The sequence below is a fragment of the Thunnus albacares genome, chromosome 3, assembly GCF_914725855.1.
Source record: "Thunnus albacares chromosome 3, fThuAlb1.1, whole genome shotgun sequence".
Classification (NCBI taxonomy): Eukaryota; Metazoa; Chordata; class Actinopteri; order Scombriformes; family Scombridae; genus Thunnus; species Thunnus albacares.
The window spans coordinates 31,500,704-31,524,995 of record NC_058108.1 but is presented as its reverse complement, the minus strand read 5'-3'; the positions used below and the strand labels follow the sequence as shown (position 1 = coordinate 31,524,995).

At 38.7% G+C, this 24,292-nt stretch overlaps 1 protein-coding gene across 1 annotated transcript in view; it reads right to left on the bottom strand.

The window, feature by feature from the left end:
- LOC122972464 (voltage-dependent T-type calcium channel subunit alpha-1I-like) overlaps positions 1–24,292 on the bottom strand; it is a 222,045-nt gene that overhangs the window by 57,232 nt on the left and 140,521 nt on the right. The window contains exons 11-21 of the mRNA XM_044339592.1: positions 23,969–24,120; positions 22,159–22,344; positions 20,757–20,874; positions 20,130–20,285; positions 18,320–18,407; positions 15,946–16,112; positions 11,744–11,814; positions 11,010–11,508; positions 9,977–10,077; positions 6,841–6,964; positions 5,636–5,704 (exon numbers count right to left, since the gene is read on the bottom strand). Coding sequence (XP_044195527.1) covers positions 5,636–5,704; positions 6,841–6,964; positions 9,977–10,077; positions 11,010–11,508; positions 11,744–11,814; positions 15,946–16,112; positions 18,320–18,407; positions 20,130–20,285; positions 20,757–20,874; positions 22,159–22,344; positions 23,969–24,120 — 1,731 coding nt within the window. The remainder of the gene's footprint in view (positions 1–5,635; positions 5,705–6,840; positions 6,965–9,976; positions 10,078–11,009; positions 11,509–11,743; positions 11,815–15,945; positions 16,113–18,319; positions 18,408–20,129; positions 20,286–20,756; positions 20,875–22,158; positions 22,345–23,968; positions 24,121–24,292) is intronic.

The window sequence follows — 24,292 nt, the reverse complement described above, 5'->3', positions numbered from 1 at the left end:
GTGCTGTTTTGTGTGCTGGAAACCCTTGATAACATATCCCACCTCTGAACAAACACCATGACTATCACCACAGTAACTCAAAATGAGTGACGACAGCAGCAGCGGTGGAAAGCGTGATAATAGACGCCGCCATGCCAACTGTTGTCAGGGCATTCTAACTTTAGAAATAATGTAGAGAGCCAGGCATCAGAGATTGTAAAAGACAGAGAATCGAGGGAAAGAAAGAAACATGATGAAAGAAAAAGAATAGAAAGACTGTCAGATAAGAGGAGAAAGGGGATGGAGAGAGACATATATGTATCGTAAAACTAACTGAAGTAGTCAGTTTGCAGAATTTCACACCAGCTCTGTTTAGGAACAGAAAATCTTTCCACCTTCTTCTGACAGCTAACATGTTCCAAAACTCTGACTGTAAGAAAAATGCTTCATGTGTCCTGGCTGGTTAAATCTGCACAGCAGCGACTCACTGTTGTATCCTATACAATTGGTCTTTTGTCATGTTATGACAGGCTAGATAGCGAGTTATAATACATCTGCTCCGTTATTAATAGCAGCCAACTAAACCGGAGCTCTTTGGGGACCACTGGAATGCTGTGGGGCCTCCATTAAGCAGATCAAATACCGCTATGATAAAACATGATGCATGGGAAATCTATGGCAGGTCGATGCCAGCGTTATTATCAAAGTCTGCTTCTCTCCTCTCACACTACCAGCTGTCCTTTGGCTGACAAGGCGAGTATGTCACATTAAATTCAATTTCAAATTACATTCAAACTCAATTTACAATATCATTTAACAGGAAATATGGCAATGACTGTAGCTGTCGCCTCAGCGTTATTTTTGCGATCTGACGTTTAAGATGGGACTTGGCTTTGACTTGAAAATGACTATAATGAATCTCTAATGGCTGTCCACAACACTTTTTACACTTTCCCTACTCATATTCCAACAATACTTTGTTCCCAGAATATTTTAATACTATTTTAATCATGAGCTTGACCTCTACATTAGTTGTTTTTGAGCATCAGATGGCAATGTGCGATAGATCTGACCTTTGTTCATCCATGTCAGCATTTGAATGTGTACTCATGTGGTCAAATTTACAAAAAACGATAGTAAATATATTTATTGTACTGCTCTGAAAGAGCAAGGTTAATATCTAATTAAAAAAATCAATAAAAAAACTAATTACTTTGAAACTGCAGGAATTACCTACTTTTTGAGGAAGTAACCAAGGTAACCAAGTTGGGTCAACTGAGGCTGAGTATTGACACACCTTGTTGTGTCGTGACCAAATATGAGCCACAGTGCTGCCTTGGGCTGCGAATCAGCTCCGTTTATATCAGCACTCAGGCCAGCTTGGGGTCAGCGTCGCCTCGTGTCAGGCGACAGAGCTGATCAAAGTATACACGGGCACGCCATTCACCACTGAAGTCTGGCCTGAGTTCCACTTGCAGGAGTGCTGGATTTAGGCCGCTGTTCAGGAAAATAATTTTGGTTACCTGTGTTTATGAATAACTGAGTAAAGTGTGAGAAACTAATTCAAATTGTATCAAACCTCTTTATCTGTAAAAATGTTTGCCTCAGTCAGTAGTAATTAACATTTAACGTGTATCATTAAAAAGCCAAAATGTTTGGCAGTGCACAATAATTACCCAGTAAATGAAATAAGTAAAAGTTTGGCGAGATGCAATTTATTCAATTTTTAATCTGAGTAAACTCCAACTCCAGTGGAGATGTCTCAAGAATCAATGTCTCGCTCAAATGCAAGACTTTAAATCTGAACTAAAAAGTTAAAAAAAAAAAAGAGAGGAGAACACGAGTCCTTCATTTTCTTTGGCTAAAACTTCTCAGTCTGAACTTTCAAACCGTGACAGATGTCCGGTTTTAACATTAGACTGTTGCTACCGAAAAAAAAAAAAAATTAAAAGGCTTAATGGAAGGAGTTCTGACCAGCTGACACTTGCTGTCAAGCTCCTGGAGTGCACTTTAGTAAATGGCATTCATTGTGTCTGTATTTGGATAAGGAAGCATTTGAGAAGTCTGGACATGTCTCAAAAAAAGTTGCTCAGTAATGCTTCTTAGAGTTAAAAAGCAAGACCTAAGAATCAATTTTGAGCGCATTCCTTTAATCTTCTCTTACTACGCTCTTCAGTAACTGTTATAAAGCAGTTTTAAAGAAAAAAAAAAAACATGATGCCTTGATGGCAACGTCTTGATTTTCTGCCGACGAGCTGGCTTCACATATTTGAAGCTTTTATTTGCAAATGTTTATTTGGCTCCTAAAAAGCCTGAATGTCAGGCCCTCTTAGATCTCATGTAAGCCTAATTAATTTTAGCAGGTAATAGGTACAGTTTGACAAGAACAAGTCATCTAAGCATGTATACGTTTATGAGTGTGTGTGAGAATGAGAGAGGAAAATGGGGAGAAAGATGGCTAGATCTATGTTTTCCTCTCAGTTTCCAATTAGTCTGATGTTCAAGGTCACACTCGCAGTTTACACTGATCACTAATGCTGGTGTGTGTGTTTGTTACCTTGGTGACCTTTTCCTGTATAAACACCTGACCTTGTTGGGACCGGTAGTCCTCATGGGGACCACGTCCTGGTCCTGATGAGGCAAAATGTCATTTCTGAGGTCCTAGTTAAGGTTAGGGGTAAGGTGTCAATAGAGGTTAGGTTAAGGTTAGGGTTAGACATGAACTGGTTATTGCCAAAGTTGGGGTTATTTTGGGTAAGACTGTCCACAATGAATGGAAGTCAATGCAATGTCCTAACAAGGATAGCTGCACAAATGTGTGTGTATGTGTGTGTGTGTGTGTGTGTGTGTGTGTGTGTGTGTGTGTGTGTGTGTGTGTGTGTGTGTGTGTGTGTGTGTGTGTGTTTGTGGACAGGAGATGAGAACAGGCAGCCTCTGTGATGGAGTATGTTTCAGAGAGGAAACTCTGTTTAATTAGTGTGGTAGTTTAATTAGTGCTCTGCAGAGAGAGATCAGACTGACCAGCCTGGAACAGCAGATTAAGAGCTACAGGAGGATAGAGAGGGAGGGAGGGAGGGAGCGAGGGAGGATAGGGAGCGAGGGAATCAGTCCAGTATTGACACAAATGTGAGAAAACAAACCGCACTGCAGATCATTATCGTAACTATCCATGAATTAATTCATTACTGTTTATGTTCAAAGAACATTTCTGACACCATCATCGTACCAAACTGGGACACAAAAATGCTTATGATTAAATAAATTAATCATTATTAACAATTAACAAACACACATTTTATTTGAGCATAATGACCGTCTTTCTCACTTAGAGCAGCTCACATCTCACATGAGAATGTGTGAAGCTCATTGGTATCCGATGATATAATGAAAATAATTGGCTTTAGGCAGCTAAATAAATTATAGGGTATTTTCAGCTTCTATGTCAAAAGACAAAGAATGTGTCAAACTGCATCAATGCAACACAGGTGGTAAATATAAAGGTAGAATGGTGTTTGTGTATAAGAGTAAATAAGTAAGTAAAAAGATAGCACCTTTCTAGAGCCAATATCACACATTTCTTCACAATAATAACATTAACATAAATAAATAAAACTGAAAAAAGTGATTATAAACAGTCTAAAGCTGCTTTTTAAAGGCCTGTCCACATATTGTACAGTAAATACAAAAAGAGTTCCAACGTTTAGGGCATTGTGATTAATGTAGTCACTAATGCAGGTTGCTGCGCCACCATGCGGAACTCTAAAAGTGATCACAATAATCACAATTTGGATTCTAAAGGTGATGAGGAGCCAGTGTGAAGACAGAAAGAGAGGTGTCACATGAGACCTGTTAGGAGACTCAGTCAAAAAACCTGCAACAGTTTGGACCACTTGTAAGAGCTAAAGCTATTATTTAAACGCTGTCTTATAAAGTTAAGGATGTTACTTGTAAGACGTATCTTTGTCAAATAAAATGTGGTTTAATAGGCAGCAGAAGATGTGCAAACTGGTGTGTGTGGAACTAAAACAGCTTTTACAGTAACGCTGAGATATGGTCATGACTACAATTTGTTTGGTTCAAAATCTTCAAGCTCAGCTTTTCCTTTTTGCCCAAGAGCTGCGTCTCACGAGCGTTTCACCAAAGCAGTTGAAGACAAATTGTTCAGACGACTAAATGAGGCAGTTATGGTTCCGCTGTCAGCTCCTAGATATATCTGTGTGAGGTTATTCTTTGGGTTACACTGTTAGGATTAGATGTGTATCCTGGAGATTATGGATTTCTGCTTCAGGACCTTTTAATTTTGTGCACCTGTGAAGCCCGCTGAGGCTTTGTTTGTGCTGTTACGCTACACAAATAAACCTGACTTGATTTGAAAATAAATGTCTCTCCTCTTGCACTTTCCTTGTCAGTTTTAGACCTTCCCACTGAGGATATTACTTCTAACTGAGGTCTTTGATGATGGTGATATCTGTGTCACGGGTTAGAGAATAAAATGCTGTCACAAGTTATATTATGACAAATGAGCGCTCATCTGTGGTGGTGGGGTTTTCAGCAACACATAAAACTACAGCTAATTAAGATAAAGGTGCGGGCGATTGCGGAAGAGAGTGCGGACGTCCACAAATCTGCAAAGGATGCTGATTACCTCTGAATTTGTGACAGTTCGACAACAGCGTGTTATTAAGTCACTGTAGAAGTCAGACAGTGAGTGTTAGTTGCTATACACTATTTGAGATAAGATGATGAGCAGCAGAAGAGCGCCGGGACCACATTCGAGTGTGCAAACGAAGCAGGGCACGGAAAGATAACAACAGAGCTCGAGATGATTAAATTACAAACGGAGGAACAAAAGAGCTGAGAGAACGATAAGAGAAAGATGCGGAGCTGAATGCCAGATGAATGAAATGAGTAGCATAGAGGAGATAAAGCCAATGAAATGTGAGCGATTGGAAGACCAATCGAAGGAATGGAAGTATAGTAGTAGTGAGTAAAGATGCAAAAGAGGGACATGAAGATACAGAGGAGAATAAATAACGAAGCCAAGTTCAACCTGGGGTCAGATGCATATATGTGCACTTGGGAACTCTGCACCACCGCAGCGCTGAGATGATCTACATATCATTGTGCTACACATGTCTTCATTATCCCTGGTCATAAATAAATCAGTATAGGGTTTCTGCCAATGCAGAAAACGCCTGGAGTCACTAGGCCTTTAATAATGGATGATGCCCCGTCTCCTGGACAGTAGATTAGTGGATTAAAAAGAGTATGTGAACGTGTGTGTGTGTGTGTGCGTGTGTTTATCGATGGGAAATCCAAGAGTAGCTAAAGGCCATCTGAAGAGCGATAGCCTTCTAATTAACTTCATTATCAAGCTGCCCATCGCTAATGGGACATGTGCAACTGATTAAACCGCAAGTTGCAGAGTTATCAAGAAAAGAGAGAGGGAAGGAGGAGAGGGAGGAAGAAGGAGGGGGGTGAGAGTAACAGCGAGGGATGAAAGGAGAGGAGAGATAGAGAAAGGAAAGGAGAAAATGAGGTAAAAGAGAGAGGAGAGAGTTTTAAAATGGTGATGAGCCAATAGCAGTAGAGGAATGAATGTGAGAGAGGAGAGATCTAGGATGAGAGGGGAAGAAAAGGGAAGAGGGTGTTTTACCTTGACAGTCATCTCTGCAACAAAGATGGCAGTGAAGATGTAGTTGGAAATGGTGAGAAACAGCCTCTCCTGTAACAGAAGGGGAAAGAGGTCATAAACAGAGACAATAAAGAAGTTGCAGAAGCAAAGTTTGAGGAAGAAAAATGCTCGGATTCAGTCAGAAGCTTCAAAGCAGGATATGATATGAGAATCACATTCAATTCGGGTCCTTTGCTGTACACTCCAAAAAAACATCTCTGGCTTCATTTGTCAGTGTTTTGCTATTTAATTAAAATTACTCCAATTAATTGCCAAATTTGAAAGAGTTGTTATTCTTTTCATTTGAAATTTTTAATTGCTTTCTTTGAAAAGTGCTTACCAATCAATATTTCGGTGCCGCTTGATAGCAAAGGAAGTGGCCCGATGCCAGAATCCAGCGAGAGCTCGGAGCGACGACAGCAAAGTAGCGTTCGGAAGTCGATTCTTATTCATTTAAATAATTACTTGTTTATAAATAATTTGCAGAATTATTCTTGCTAAACGAGCAACGGCTTGTTTACAATAAATAGAATACATTACATGGTCATTATTACAACCAGAAATATCTCCTGAGCCTGCTTCCATATTCAATTTGTACTTGAAAGAGGAAGGTTGACACTAAAATAGGGCAGCGGAAAAATAATTATCATACCCATAACCGAGATTTTCAAGCTCTAAAGTTTAAGAATTTTGAAATTTTATTAAGTGAAGAAAAGTCTTACATACATACAAACATAAAATCAATATTTTAAAACACAAATGGACTAATTGAATTAAGACTATGTGTGTTATCACTTTAAATATTCAGATTGTAAGAGCAAGAATAAAATAAGTTATGTTTGAAATAGTCTTTGCATTAATATACTCTTCTTCATCGTCTTATTCTTCTAATTGCATTATACATGTATATCATTAATTCCCCCACATAGAATTCATGTTTAGCTTATGTATGGATGAGTAAACCTGTGGTTATATAATAAGGTTCTTGGAAATTGAAAAGACAAATCAGGAGTCATTTTATTGTGTGGTAAAGTATTCATGATCACCACAGTATTTCAAATCTTAGCCCAGCAGCATTTTGCATCAAAAAACATTACTGCATAGCTAGTAAATATGACCGGTGTGCCCTGCAGGCACTGAGTGGCTAAACACAGTTAAGTGATATACAATAGCAGTATTATTCTTACCAAGCTGCCTTGCAGGATCTTCGGCCTCTCCAGAGCCACTGTGATGCAGTTGAGAAAGATGAAGGCCAGAACCACGTAGTCAAACAGCTTATGGGCAATAATGGACTGGCAGAGCAGTCTGAACCTGACAGAGAGAAACGAGGGGGGGGGGGGGGGGGGGGGGGGGGGGGGGTAGAGGAAAGACATGAGGAGAATGTAAGATTTGCTCTGGCTGTGTTTCATTTCTTAATGTCCTTACTGCATCCAAACAGCTGAAGATTTTTCCATCCTCCTTAAAAACTTTTAGGCTTTTCATTGGGATAACACAATCAGAGTGAAAGGAAATATGGCAAACTGCTGACAGATGATATTCCGCAGTAACGCACGCTTGGAAAGCCTAATGTGATAAAACGAACCAAGAGGACATGTGGGGAGCCCAGGATGATTAACGGACGTTGTAGAGACTTGCATAATTTTAGTTTTGTCCCGGGATGAGGAGATATCAAAACTGTCCCGTAAACAAGCATCTTGTTAGACGATGTAGCTCCTAAAATGTAGTTAACTTGTAATTAGGTGGCGTGAATAATAATGTAAATTGCAGAACATTTTATGGGTTGAACCAAAGGGCATAAACATATGATCTACAATAGTTTGCATTACTCAGAATCTTGGTTTGTACATACTGGTTTGCCTTTCTTCTTGTTTGCTGTTTGCATGTGAATACGATGGCGCTAAAAAGATCAGATTTAGATTATTTTTTTGGACTTTTCTTAACTTTTTTTCTTGTGAAATTTTGCAGTTTTGCATTTTCTGCAACAATTATTCACATGAAACAAATCGAGAGGTTTTGATTGGAAGATTACTCTGCAGTGGAGCTGCTTGTAACACACAGACATATAAAACCTGCACCTGTGACAAGGGGTAACAAATATGTAGGCATTGCTTCATTTTAAGCTGTCAGAAGCCAAAAAGGGCTGGGTATGACTGGTGTAATCCATATCTCTGAATGCATCTGCACTGTTCTTCAGCTTCATCTTCAAGCTCCATAGTCAGTAACACAGTAAACAGAGTGAAGCCCTCACACGTCTCATCTCATCTGCCAGCTATATAAGGAACAGCATTTACCAATTTCTGCACCTGCTCTCCGGGTGAGGAAATCAATGTGCTAATCTGACTGCTTTTCTTCCAGACCTGGCAACTCTGTCCCTTTATCTATTGATTCAAATCTGGCAATCCTGTCCCCCGCGATATCGATCGTGACCCGGGGCTGTGCTGGCGTAGGCACTTATCCCGCCTGAGACGCAACCTCTGATGTTGGCTTGTTTTCTACTTTTGTTTGTCTGCTTCCCTCGCTTTAATTCTGCTTAGGTGCACTTGTTATCGCAAACACACAAACACACATATGCTTAAACGCACACTATGGCACGTACAGTACACCGAGGCATAAACAAGGCATAGACACACATATGCTCGCACACTCCCACACGCACATATGCAAAGTCATCCACACACAAGCACATGCATGAACACACAACCATGGATATGGCCTAACTTTAGTACACACACCGCCAACACACACAGCCCTTGCTTGACAGATGGCACCTGCCAGGATGCCAAAACATAGCCCTGGGGCCTGGCTTCCCTTAAGTGGCTATCAGCACGCAGGGAATCGGGTGAGTGAGCGAGTGGATGACTGAGTGATTCCTCTTTCATGTTGCTTTCAGGGGCGTTTCTACCAGCAATGAATTGAAGGCTAGGAATAAAAAAAAACAAAACATAATAACACAGACAAACACAGATGAGCACACACAGACACACACACACACACAAATTGGAGCCCAGAGTCAATAACACTGTCTAGAGAAGAAGAAAAAATGCTTTGGAGGAAACACACAGCGGCATCGCTTTAACAAGCCATTTGTGAAACCAGAAGACAGCAGTTTTCTCTGTGTGAACAGACAAATGGTTTCACTATCCAGCTCCCTGTTCTTCTACATTATCAGGGCAGAGCTGGTAACGTTCCCTAACATTTGTTTTCAGGGCCATTGGTCTTGCTTGTCGAGTCGTCTTTTCCACACTTGGTTTCGCTTGCGCTTTAGTGCTGAGCAAAGAGGCTTGGTAGAAACACTTTACCAAAGCAAACAATCATAAGTACTGACACATCCAGAGACATGCTTGTCACTTTGTTTTCTCGAAGAAAGGTTACCTTTGTTGCACATTTTTCATTCGAGGCAATGCGGGTTTATTTGTATAGCACTCTTCAACAACAAGTGCTTTACGTAAATCATGAAAGACATCAAGATGGAACGTAAAAGCAGCACAAGGCAATATAAAAAGGCATTTAAATACAAGTGTTCAATTGGAAATAAAAAGTAAGCTAAAATAGAATATTTGATTTAATAAAATGATGATCAGTGATCAATGTGAAGTGGACCAGGGTTTTAAACATAGATCAATGGGTTTTATGTGTCACTTACTTATTTAGAGTTGTCTGTGCTCTTTTTCCTTTGTTCATTTTCTTTTGTAGGCTTTCCTTGCATGATTAATTATTGGCTCTTACAGTAGATGTCAAAGTTCACCTCTTCACTCCTACAGACTTTAGTTGATTCTAGTTCAATCCATACACTTGACACACTTCATCCCAGCTTCTTAGATGAAGAAAACTAAGACTCCCATTTTCAGGTATCTCAATGCAGTTATGTGGGACTACATGTAGGAATTCTGGAATTCTTTTACACAATCACTACATTCCTGAAGTAACTATGAGCTCATCGATGACTCTGCACTCCATGAGACATTCAGTAGATGTATGTATGTTGGCAGGATGAAGTTCAGGAAGTCACATGTTAAAAGGCAAAAGGGCTCAGAGATACACACATTTTAAAGTGACTCCTTCATTATAAAAACTCTTATATTCTCTGATTTTTGATTGCAATCTCCTACAGGTCTCTTGAGTTCATGCATGTCTGTATATGCACCCACAGTGGGAATTAACTTTCAAACCCACCTACTACTTACTTTTCCAAAAAAAAAACCCCAAAACAAAACAATAATCTACAACTTTGGAACTCCTTGAAGCAACATGCCCTAAATGCAAATTCTCAGTAGTCTTGACTGATGTTTGTTTTGAGTTTGTTGGAGCTGAATTGCAACTCACTTGTTTTGAGGGGAGAACATGTAGACAGACCACTCCTCTCTGGTTTCACACCAGTCTGGCTTGTACACCTCCATCATCTTCTGGATACGGAAACAGAGACTCTGGAAGAGTAGAGGAGGGAAAACAGATGAGAAGGATTGTGAGGGCACGTTAAAAGATCAGGGGTCTGTTTCACAAAGCAGGTTCAACAAACTCTGAGTCTCTAATCCTGAACTCTGATTTGATCTACTCTGAGATAGAAAACTCAGAGTTTCCCTCATTTCAGGGTTAACAGACTTTTCACTAAACCTGCTTTGTGAAACGGACCCCAGATTAGCAAACGAATCAATAATCTTTCATCACAGAGCATTCATTTTGGTTTTAGATTTCAGCTTGCTAGGGCGTCTATAATTATTAACATTATCAGACTTTTAGCTAAAATTGCTACAGTGAGTGCAATATCTATCTCTCTTTTTTCAGATAACCCTGTTTTTAGCACTGTTCTATCCATAACATAGCTACTATTAAAAAGACTGAAAATAATAACCATGATGACATTTGGAGATTTTGGAATTGCTTGGAGATTTCATAAAGTGAGTGCACAGCCACTGTAGAGGTTAGACCAACATTTCTTCCTCATTTTTATATGTCAGCTCCCATAATGAGTATGATTTATATTTTGTTTTGGTTTTCAGTATTATCTAGACACATTTGGGAACCCAATAAAGAATTATCCATTTATGGACTACTAGCAGCATCCCTGAATGGAGCCCTACAGCTTCTTTCTCACTTTGACAACGTAAACAATGATAAAATAAATAAAAAAAAAAATAGACAATTACTGTTTTTGCATCACTCTTTAAACTCAAATACCTAGTTTAGCACCTATCTACCATTATCAGACTAAACTGGCACAATATCATCTTAGGAGGCGATAATTACTATATATGTTGTTTTATGGCATTTCTTCTTTATTGAGTCATCCTGGTGAAAAGAGGAAGAACCACTGATAACTACCATAGCTAACAACATGAATAAAATCCCTGCCACTCACATAGTCTGTCTCGTCATCAAGGTCTGCCCTGTCCTTGCGTGCATTGACTTGAGGGAAAACCTCAGCCATCAAGTGGTTGTGGAGGCCCGGCGCTTTGCCATTACAGTCTCGGTGGTCCACCCCTGAGCCACTACCAGCTCCAGACCCTCCAGTGATGGATGCCCCTGCTCCAGACCCGCTCCTCCTCCCAGGGTCCAGGTGGATGGGGGGCAGGCCTGGGGGCTGTCCACTGGCCCGAAGCAGCTCCGGGAGCTCCAACGAAAGGGCCCGTCGATCTCTTCTCGCCGCGTAGTGCCTCGAGAGAAACACAGCGGGTGGTAGTGGATGATGTGGGGGCAGAGGATGGTGGGAATGGGGTGGGTGGGAGAGAAGGGACTCCTGCTCGGCGGCGTAAGTGTAGGAGTGGGGGGAGCGGGTGCTGTGCACACGGAGGCTGCCTCCGACCAGAGGAGCACCACCGAACCCATAGCTCCTCCTGCCCAGGCTGTTTGAGCTAGACCTTAAAAGCACAGTTAGAAGGCATTAAATAGTCATTAACAATTCCCAAAGTATCAATAGAGAAGTAATGAACACTGTTTAATTTATTAAACTTTTAGTCATGAAGCTAATAAGAGAATAAAACAACAGCAAAGGTTTGACGTTTCCATGTACGTAATTAAGGTTTAATGAAGGTATTAAGAATTCATTAAGGCAATAGCTGAGATCAATGGCTGAAAGTAGATCTAATTGTCTACCTGCGGCTCCACACAGAATGTGGAGGGAGAGGGCGCCCCCAGTTGTGGTAATTGGAACTGCGACCATGGCGCTAGAAAAGACACACAGCAGTTCATGGTAGTTATTGAGATATTTCATGTCTCCAAGACAAGCACTCCAAGTGAAGTGGACAGATACTGGACAGCGAACAATGTCTCCAATAATGAATAATGTCATTGCTGGAAAAATGCATAAATGTTATGTTGTAAGGCTGGTTTCATTCTGTCTCGCTGAATGTGCTTTGAGGTTGGCTGCCTTTTGGCCTTGTTTTATTTTTTTCTTTAACATTAACCTGCCTGAGGAACAGAAATTTGGCAAATTTGGAATATTTTTGTTGTAACGATTTCATTAAAGGAATAATATTCAGGTTTATCACACATTGGGTCTTCTTTTTGTAGTTTTGACATTGTACTGACCATGTTACTTGCTGAGATGAGAGAAAATAACAAAATCACTATGAAGTCTGACAAGGCAAGAAACATGAGGGGTCACCTTTAAACATCCATCAGTTATAGACTAATTTCTTAGTGTACCTACAGTACATGCTGCAGTTGTGCAAGCACATGTTCTGTGTGCAATGAGGGATTATAACCAACATTTTTACAGTTTTACCTCCAAATAAAGGGGTTTAGATAATTGTTTGTCTGTTCAAATCATTTGACAGATCATATTTCTACCCCTGTGAGACTTTGTTGTATGATACTACTACATTCCCAGATCTCAACAAATAACTTTGTGAATACAAAGTTATATTTCCCAGTAGACATGATGGCCAAAACTACAAAAATAAGACCCCAGTTGTCATAAACAAATATAATCATTTCATGTGGTTTGTCCCTGGAAATAACAAAATAAAATTAAACTCGCAAAGCAATCAAAATTTAGATGTTTTTTAGTCTTCAGGATCTAATTTTGATCATACTTTTCCATTGTGCTAATGTATTTTATTGTGGTACATTTAATGTGGAATGAATTTTAATGCATGTGGTAAGAGATGTGACAAGCATCTCCCTCCTGCTCCAATGGAGCTGCTCAGTGGCTACCAGTAGCCGTTATATTAGGCAGGACTAGTCCATATGTCACTCTATTGATATGAAGCAGGGGATAAGTAGAAGAAATCATGCCTGCTACTGTAGGTCAATCATTTCTGAATTAATATATAAATAAGTTAATGACTGAACAAATGAATTATAAATTTGCTTTTTCAAATGAGATTGCAGCGTACTCAGCAGGCTGTCATCAATTTAATATGCAAACCCCTGAGTGCCAGTTCCACTTAGGGGAACATAACCAGTTCTGTTTGTTTCCGCATGTCTAATCCTCTCAGCATGATAGACCTAATTATATGTTTTACCCTTGGAAAACGTACATGTCACCAGTCAAAGCCAGAGCCGGTGCCATATACCAGAGAATACATGCATCCGTCTCTATAGAAACTGTAGTGAAGCGTGGACGCTACGGTGGCAGTTAAATACCAATTGGGTCGATACAGAACTGCACTGCGGATCACTCAAGAGGAACATTGAGTGTGTGTGTGTTTGTGTTCATGTGTGTGTTTTAGACATCACAAATTACTGTCAAGACAATTTGTTCCACTCTGTATGGCATAAACCACTGACAACAGCTACTGTAGTATTAATGTACTGTACATTGTGTAGTCAAACGAATATATTGTGTCTACTACAACTTTGTCTTACATAAACTATGACTGAATGTTGATGGTTATATCAAACTGTACAAATTCAGCTTTTTTCCAGTCAGTGAATACTCTTTATTATATTATTCTTTATATTGATTTTTCTCTGCGCACAATGCAGTCTTGCTGACACTGAACTGAGGCTTTCTACTGTACCGAAAACAAAATCCACTCATCCAGGTCTTGTGGTCATTAAACTAAAATGAAGTGATTGAAGGGAACATGTTGTCATCCTGAATCCTTTTCTTATTCCTTTTTCCCATTATTTCTTCGACTGAACAACCGTTTAGCTTTCACCTCTGTTAATACAGTAGAAAATGAATGTATTACATGTTACTGCCACACACTCTACTGAATATTCGTATGAAAAACAGTCATCAAATTCATAAACTGCCAAAGAAATAAATGAGTTTCCTTTGAGGTTACCCTATCAGTCTGGACCAATTTTGACTTGTAGTTTATTTCATTTCATTTCAATTTGTTAAAAAAGAGATCTTAAATTACACTGTGCTTTTTTTTCAATTCCTCATGCATCATCACTTAAATTTAATCAAAATCAAATCAGTGTCTGAACTACTGTATGAAACAAATGTGGACAAATAAGCCCCCAAAAAAGCAGCACAGCTTTCATAGAGCTGTTGTCTTGCAGCATAATCAGAATTTCACAGAGTGAAATTCTAAGAGAGATGCATCATTCTTCTACGTTTCATCTGAGTCCAATCATCAGTTTTTGGGATACTGTATCAGACGATAGAATGAACAAACCACCCAACAAGCAGATGGGACTGATTCACAGTTCAAGAGCAATTTCATCAAAGAGAAACACTCTAAGGGCTGCTGTTAAAACTGTAGCAAAACTTCATTTTTCATAAGCAACTATCTTGAATGCTTATTATTCCAGTGCTTTTGCTCTGAGTGATGTAACTGGTGCTTTCTGATATCAATAGACTTGGAGCACACTGAGAGAGGAGTAGGAGACTTCACAGTGAAGTGGATCTCCCACACCCACTGTGTTTAACATTGTAACCTTTGAGGTAGGAGCGTTGCTAAACTACAGCTTATCATCTCTCTGGTTTTCATTCCCCTCTATCTTCTTGTCAATGCATCGCCCTCCCTGTCTCTCTCCATCACAATCTCTGTCCTTTGTTTTCCCTCTCGACTTCTCCCTGTTGATCCTTTCCTCTCTACGTCTCTCTATTTCTCTGCGGATTAGTAGAAAAGGGGAACAATTAATAGAGGTTGCCATGGTAACTGGATGCTGAGCCAAACCTCCAAGAACTGTTCCAGTTTCAATCTTCCTCCATCTCACAAAAAGTTTTGGTTCAATGGGCACCCTACTGGGGCATTCCTATTGTAATTGTGTGTTTTATGGTCTATGCACATATACTGTACAGTATACAGAAGGTTTGTGTTGATGACTATAGGGTGCAACAATTATCTGATTTCTATTCCACCCTCTGGCCCCTGATAGCCTATGCTAATTTCATGTGCAGGGACAAAGTGGTTTGTACCTGTTTAAAATTCATTTAATTTTCTCTTGTGCTAATCTGCCACGTCTCGCATTATATTTGTGTAAAAGCTCATATACTAACTTGCCTACTGTATTTGGTCATGGTGGATGTCCCCATATAATAATAATTATAATAATAACACTTGCTTTTACTTAATTATGTACACTTTTTGATATATACTGGGTATAGCCTGGATATGTGTATTTTATGTCCTGTTACTAGATGTCTGGGTGGTAGTGCCTTCTATTATTGTGTTTTTATCACAGATTAGGGTTTGTCATACTAAAAATATGAGTTTTTGATAGAAACTGAAACTTATCTTCTAATATAAACTGAAAAATGTTGAATTTGATTGATGTGTTTTTTTTCCCAATTACAGGCATCAATCGGTAGAGAATCGACAGAATCAGATAGGTAATCCATGTCTGTTCATGGCAATGTCAGTGCTTTCATTACAAGATACATTACCACTGAATGCTAATGCCATTGTCAGTAGAGACTGTTGATGGCTGCAATCAAGCGCAAATTGTAAACTCATAAGCCACCGAATAAACACCATCCCTTTATAAAATCAATGTTTGGTTTTGTTTGTCTTCATGGTTTATTTTTTTTGTTAATACATCTCATGAATTTAATGCCAATCATACTTTAACTTGACAGAATAAAATAAAACTAAATGTTTACTGTGATGGATTATTTATCTCATGCCAGTTTAAAGTCTGTACAAATGGACTTTTATACCAATACTGGTATGAACTGACACCAACAGGAAAGAAGGAAAACACATTCATCACTCTGAAAAGCTGAAAATAGTAATGATTGATGGTTTAAAAGTACTTGGCAGAAATGTAAAGTATATATGTGATTTGTAGTGAATATAGGCTAAGATATCAGTACGCTCCTTTGACAGAGAGATTCACATTCTTAATGATGACTGACTGTGAGTCAGTGGAGGAGTGTTTGAATAAATAAATACCAGAGAGAGGGAGCGCCTCTCCAGGCTGCTCTTGCCCAGGCTCATCACGCTGCTCTTTCTGGACTCGATGGTGAAGCTTCGCCTCTCTGAGGAGTAGGATCCCCTGGGTCCCGAGAGAGCACCCAGCTCCAGGTGACCATTGGGTGTCAGGGTACAGATCCTGGGGTCTAGAGGGAATTGGACAAAGACAGCAGTTAGGAGAGTCTTTTTGTATTTTTTTTAGTTTTAGTGCCAAAGTTTTCAACCATTATTATTATGTTTATTTCTGTAGTTTGTCATAAGATTTCCATCAAACTATTTTGTTTACTTCTATTTCACCCTGCATTTCTCAAAATGAAATCTGAATCCCTCCAGACAACACGCCTGAACATCTTGTGGGCAGACTTTCTCTCAAGAAATGAGGAATCTGTAATTATGACTAGCAAGACATCCATCTCAATTCAGTTCAATTGTTGAGTAGATTCTTTTTGCAGCAAGGCAGCATAAAAACACAAAACTATGAAAACATAAACACAATAAAAAACACACCAAGACAATAAGACATTAAAAGGAACTGTACACACAGTTGAGACAATAAGAATGTATGTCAAAAGCAAGGACAACAGCAAGAAGAAGAAGAAGAAAAAGAAGATAAGAGAAATAAAGTGCTACACACTATGCACTTAGCAATTCAGTATTTATAACTTCCAATTCCAGGAAAATCTGCAATTCCCTAGAACCATGCCATGCAGCTTGATACAAATCAGCACCACATTTGTGGTTCTCCCAGTTTGGGGTTGTAAATAGGGTCATAAAAAGATATATCTACTGAATATATCAAATATCTAGTGCAGCCAAACTAATAATTACCCTGCATCTAGATGATATGTGTTAAGAAAAGGTAAAGATGTCGGTCAACAACCAAGGACAACCCAATGCCCTTCTGTGGGCGCATCATGTGTGTGTGTGTGTGTGTGTGTGAAAGAGGAGGACTCACTGAACCAGTTGCACACAAAAATCTTAATCAGTTTGGAATAAATTCAGTAATTAAAAGTAAAGAGCAGATATAATAGTAAATAAAAGTTTTGCAACATAACACAAAGTAGACTGTCTTCGTCTCCATAGTAACGGTCAATGAGGCTAATGGCACTGTAGCGCCTTTTGCTATCAAAGACTGACAAAAAGAACACAACAAAAAACAGTTGATTTCTCAGAATTGAAGGTGAAATAATTAAAACAAAACAAAACATTGGCTTATTGCATTGTTGAGTTATCAAGGACACTTTTGTGTTTTTGTGTTGTTTTTGTGAAATGTTGATGATATCATTAAAGTCGACAGTGAGGAAAATACTTCCCGGCAGCAGGTCATCCGGTTCGCCCACCGAGCTCTTTCATAATTGCTGCTCACTGAGTTTTTGCAAGTTTGGCAAATAGTTCTGTCTTACTTTTGGTTTTTGGGTTGAGTACATCCAGCCTGTTCTTGAATAAGACTCACTGGAAAACCAAAGACTACTGGCTTAAATGTGAGATGCGAGCAGATTGTTGAGCATGTTGTCCTGCTTTGACATGAATAGGGGGAAATCTGTGATTTAAACTGTGATGTTACTGGTAAATCAAACTCATGGAAACCACAGAAATCCAAGGACTTGGTTTTAAAATCTTAAAATTATCAACTGAAAATAATATTGGTTTCTAAAGAACTGTAAGTGCCCTAAACAAATTCATAAAAATGTGATTTTGATTATTATTAATACACATTTTTAAGAGCATATACTGGTTTCCTTGATACTGGCTTATTTCATTTTGGGAAGGACTTCTAAATAGTTGCTGTATTTTTGCTTGGTTGATAAGGATTTTTTTTTTTTTTTTTTTTTTTTTTTTTACAATTTTTAGAAACACATTAAGTCACAAACAACAACAGTTGGATCAGTTATTTTAATTTATTTAATTAATTGTATCTATCAATTGATAGATACATCACAGGTAATTCAATATACTGTACATTCAGTTGGCAGTTTATTAGGTACACCCAGCTAAAACTAATAGACTCTAATACAACAGCTCTGCCATAAATCTACCTTCATGACATTATAATGTTCAGTTGTTGGTGAAATTTAGTCTACCCTTGTTGATATAAATGGGGTGAACAAAATATCTGAAACACCTCTTAGTGTAAATAATACAATTCAACATCATGATGACCTATGGTTGAAAAAAATTACCATGAAGTTTAATCAAAATCTTTAAAGGTTTCAACAAAAACTGAACCCTCATGAAGGTAGGGTTTATTTCAGGGCTGTTGTATAAGCCAGCATTAGTTTTTGCTTGGTGTGTCTGATAAACTGGCATCTACATGTAATTATATAGGTGGGATGGAAACATGCCGTCAGCTCACCAGATAACTTTATGGAGTCGTGTTTCTCGCTCTCATCAAAGTTTGAGGAGGAGCGGTCGTCATCTGAGTAAGAACGATTGGCATCACCCTGGTGATGAAAAGGTGAGAGACGAAGAAAAAGAGAGAGGGACAAAGATACAGCGTATTACACATGGTTCATGTTATACAGCACTATACCAGATTTTCCAGACTTTATTTAACTCAGAACCTTTAATCTCCTGTGTGACATCAGTTCAAGCAAGAAACCAACGGTCAAACATACAGTATTTAATGTCATCGGGATGTCTTATCTATGTTTTGTTTTAAGATTAAATCAGAACCCTCAAACTACTGACACATATCTCCAGTGACCCCACGAGTTTGGTTAACACCAGTGGGATTTCCCCTTCAGTCTTCACGATTGGAAAATCTGGAGTAAATTGGTTCAGTAATCCCTCGTGTGTAGCAACAGTAGACACGGTGAGGAAGAGCAGAGGAAGTAGAGAGAGCCAGAGGGAAGAAGACCAACAGTGAGAGAAAGAAAGAGAGAAAGAGAGAGAAAGAGAGAGACTGAAAAGGCAGAAAGACAAAATGAGAGACTGACAGCTGTGTTTGTTTTGGCATTTCAAAAAGATCAATCAAAAGCCTTGTGATTTGTGTCAGTGTTTCCTCTTCAACTCACACATCATAGTTACGCACCATGAATATGGTAATGCTTTGATCCATGTATGAAAACTCAACTGGGTTACTCAACCGCACTACAATCTTCCAATGATACGTCTGTGGGTTTGACAGTTGACGGCAGACTGACAGCATCATCTTCTACTGTTTTCCACTGAGATGGCTGACTTCAGAAATTATATTGTTGTGTTTAATACGCCATTATTGTGTTTTGACAGTTGAAACAAACCCTTATAAATATCATAATTGTGACCAATACTGTAATTGTTGCTTCTACAGCATGAAATAGATTTTAAGCCCTTTGAGGTTGTTTTCTGTTTTTCCTTTATAGTATTCAGGCTTCTGGCATACACACAACATGTCTAAGTTAGGCATGCTATATATTGTTATTTTCAGAATTAGTTAGACTACTCAGACATGACATGAATTCTTCTAGGACAGTTTTATTATTTTTATTTTATTTTATTTTTTTTTAGATTTTTGCTTGCTGTCAGTCAATTGTCAATTCCTACAATTGAGTTCAAAGGGTTAAAACAGTTTATGATTTACTGGACAAAAATATGAGCAAATAAAAAAAACACTGTTGACACTAGTATGTATTAACACAAGATAATACAGTACTGTACTTTGCAGAGACGAGTGGGGTTGCTTTTCAACTTCATAGAAGCATCTACAATTGCTTCTCAAAACACAAAAATGTGTTTCCCATTCACCTTACCATTCCCTACTTAATAATAATAATAATGATAATGATAATAAACTTTATTTATATATTCTTTTCTTAACAATGTTATAAAGTGCTTCACAAAAAGAAAATAAAACCAGACAAGGCAGATAAAAAAGTGAGGACAATAAAATGAATAGGATCAAATAAATAAAAGCACATATCAAACGTTTCCAAAAGATTTTACAAAGAGAAAAGTTTAATGTGTCTGAGTCCAGTAGGCAGAGAGTTACATAGTGTGGAAGCTCTAATAGCTAATGCCTGATCACCCTTAGTAACAACCTAACTTGGGAGTGACCAGCCAGTCACTCCCAGGTCATGGATGGAAATGGTTGGCCGTCTTGGCCATTAAGATCCTTAATGGCCTCTTGGCTTAAGGAAGACCTTCAGTGTCTCTTACTGAAATTTCAGACTGACTTCTCTTACCTCTGCTTGAAAGCCCTCAACCAAGATGGCCACGAGCAGGTTGAAGAGGACGTAGTTTCCGAAGGTCATAAGGGCCACAAAGTAAAGAGCGGCAAGGGGTGAAGTGGCTGCCATGCCGTTGTACAAAACCGCATTCCAGTCCTCCTGAGTCAGAATCTGAGGGAAGTTAACAGTACAATTAAGCCACTGCGCCAAATTATTAATTAAAAATGTATACAAATAATCCATATTAAAGTTTCAAATGTATCATGCCAGCACAGAGTGCTAGTATACTGTAGTTCAAAGACTTTTTGCCACATTTATTACTGACAGAGTGGTGTATTAGCATCTAATATGTATGAAAAGATTAATCACTGGCAATACAAAAATTTGATTTACAAATATGAATAAGTTTACATTAGAGTTTCAAGTGATCAGATTTACAGGTTGTGGTTTCTATGGAAATTCTCACAGAAATGTCTTAAGAAATATGTGCAAGTCATCCGCATACATAGAGAATTTATATAGTATGTGGAATACATGTGCAAAAGTATCCACTGCTGCAAAGCAGAATACTGCAAAGGAATGCACTGAGATGTGTGTTAGTGTATTTATGGTCACTAAACAGTAGAGTGATTTTTTGATTACCTGGAAAACAGTGACGATGGCCCAGAGCAGAGAATCAAAGTTCTTCCTGTCTGGTACTGTGTCTCCAGTCTCTGTCTTAAGACTGAACTTGCAGCCAAAAATGTGCATTCCCAGGATACTGCAACACAACAGCAGGGACACAATGATGGAGTAGGTTAACATACTGTACTGCAGACACTGGAGTGATCAAACTTACTGTAATTAATGAGGAATTGTATACATTTACAGAGGCGTGACAATTTCAAGACCCGAATTTAAGAGTTGTGTGTGAGGATTCTTTGAAATATTCAGGGTTGTATGCTGCTCTGCTTGTTATTAATTGTTTTTGTACCCTGGTTACAACTAAATACTTTCTTGGCTGCAATGATGAAGATAAATTTAAATGTTAAAGCCTGGTTACATAAGGTGACATCTGCTCCAGTGGCCATGTTGTCACTACCATGCAAAACATTTAAAAGTAATGACAGGGCTCTTTTAATGTACGGTTAATGCACACAATTGTTATATAGATGGTAATTCCTTGTAGGGTATCTTACAGTCCAAACCATTGTACAGAATCAAACTGTGACCACCATTAGAAGTAGTGACTGCCAGCTATAACCAGCACCTGAAATCTTTATTGTCATTGATAATGTTTCTTAAAGCCATTTTATCAATCACACAATTAACATGGAGTTAAATTGCAAACATGACATGAAATATTAATGGTTTCATATAGCTGGGATATGACATTTCAGGAGCTCAGAACACACTTAACATGGAAGACTAAAATTATATCAAAATAAGTGTTTGTACAAATTTTTAAGTGTGTACTGTGGGTGATTTTCTCGGGGTAATTTCTTCTCACATCAACTTACTAAACAAAACTACAAGAACTGGCTCTTGTGGAAAGCAAAGCTGAGAGGAAGGAAAACAAGGACTGCAGTCATTGATCATATGCTGAAAGATCCTCTAGCCCTTCAGAGCGCTGCTGTGTCAGTGCTTGCACATCTACAAATGTCTGCTTGTTATGTTGCTCCAGTTCTTTAAGTGTCTGCTTGTTAAATTCTAACCAGATCTTCAAGAGTCTGCTTGTTATTTTGCACCAAGGGGTTAATAGTGGCTGTGGAACACCGTGACCTTCTGCGCTTCAATAGCAGCTGTTAAGCAGGAGCACCGGACTTTAGAAAAGACAGAAGGTAGCACATACAAAGACACATAAAAGCAAGGGGTGAAACAATGATCTCTCTCTTGGGCATCTCTGTGAGAAACTATAAAACATTGGCAAGAGACAAAAAGAAAAGAAAAAAGAACGTATGCCTTGGCGAGGAGAAGCATGGACACACTGTTGTGTTATCTGTACATAATGAGAGACCAACATATCCAGGTATTCATATATACAGCACATTTAATTTCCCCATACCTGAAAATGAAGATGAAGAGCATGAGCAGCATGCAGAAGGTGGCCACGTTGTCCATGGTCTTCATGAGGACAACCAGCTGCCTCCTCAGAGCTGGCATGAACCTCACCAGCTTCAGCACCCTTAGCAGCCTGAAGGTCCTCAGCACAGACAAACCGCCGTCGGACTGGCCGACGATCTCACACACACTAGACAGAGGGATGTCAGAGAAACAACGTCGAGTTATTTAAAGTTTTAATCTGAAACAATTACATGAAAATAAATGCCTGTTACACTCCATCCTGGATGTCTTTTTTAAAAGCTTTTACATTTGCTGTATCATGATACTAGATAAAGTCCACAGGAGGTGAGTTTTACATCTTTCGACAGCAGCTAGCAACAGCTCACAGTGACTGAAAGAGTGTCTACTATAGAAAACAAGACTTCAAACTACAACTGAACTTTAAGTTGAGGGAAATCAAACTTTGTTCAAAGGAAACCTGAGGAAAAAAGATGTTACGTAAAAGCCCTATAGATTGACTAACATATAATCTCTGGTTTTATGCTGTTTGATGAAATTAAGGTAGCATTTTTGGGTCCTTAGCAAAATAAACCCCAGTAACACTAAACCCCAGGTAATCTACAATACAAGGAGGGGTCATCATCAAACTCCCACTATTGAATGTTTCTCTAATTCTTTGGGAAAGTTTGGTTGATCTTGTCTTGCAATAATTAATGTGTCCACTTACGAGGTTACTTTAGCTTTAAACATTATAAATCAAGCACTTGCTTAAATACTTCATGACTTTAATTACCGTTTGCTGCTGCAGAACAATTACAGAAGGGGGATCCCAGAAGTTTTATCTTATCTTTTCTTTTTTCTTTTTTGTCGTGGTGAGTATATTTATCACAGACAGAGAACCTTTCTCTAGTAGGAAATCTGGCTTTAAAGAAATTTGTCTTCTAATGGAGGTGGCTATCAAAGGCTCCTCTCAGAACATGAAAATAGCATGAATATAGCATCGTCTTTGCATCGGCGGCTCTGTATGAATAGCTGAAATTCAGATAGATGAAGAGATGGAAATCGGTAGTGGAGCAAGAGATAAGAAGACAGATGTAGATATGTTCAATCAACATGTATCTTCTGTGACGCGCTGCACATTTGATCTTGTTCAGTTTTAGTTGCTTTGATGTGTATTTGATCTCAGGGTTATAATGGGGATCACAGACAAAAGCGCTCAGCCAGATGAATTGAAAAAAAACACCAGCAGATCAAAGGCACAGCCACTCACCTGAAGCTCCAGGCACACACAACAAAAGACAAATTCTGTTTGCTGCTGTCTGACGCTGTGGCATCCAAATACATACAGGTAGTACATTTCAACCAGGTAGGTAACAGATGACAAGTTGACAAAGCACAACATGAATAATTATACTGCAGGATCGCTTTCCAGAACAGTCTGGGATTTCATCAATATTTCAGAAATATCATATTTTTGTCCTCTAAAACTGTAAACTGCAAAATATAGTGTCTTTGGGGTATTTATATTTTTCAAACACTAATTAATATTTATGTGTTTTTAACACTGAATAATGTACATACTGTATGTAACACTGGTCTATAATAGTTCAACTTGATTTGAACAATAAAGTTATTCTTTTAGTCTTGCAGGAGTTTTGACCTCTTCATTAATACTGGTTCAACAGAATAAAATAGCATTTATACAGATCTATATATTGATGGCAATGTGTCTGGCCTGCAATAAGTACATTACTCTCTCAAGTCTACAATCACAATGAATACACAATTTGCTTACACCATTTCAGTTGTACCTTATGATGACGATGACTCCGTCAAAGACGTTGTAAGGGTTTCTCAGGTAGTTAAAAGAGCCGAACGCAGTGAGTTTGAGGATCATCTCCAGGGAAAACATGCTGGTGAAGACGATGTTGCAGATCTCCAGAACATTAGTGAGCTCCTCTGGCTGAAGGATTATATGAGACAAGTAAAAAAAACAGAAAGAAGATAAATTAGGAAATAAAGAGAAAAAGACAAACAAGAGAGGAAAGGGGAGGAAGAGAAACTAAAGCAGAAAAAAAAAATGTCTGTAGCATTGCTAATGGCCACTTAAGGCTGTAGTCTAATGCTCATCGCAC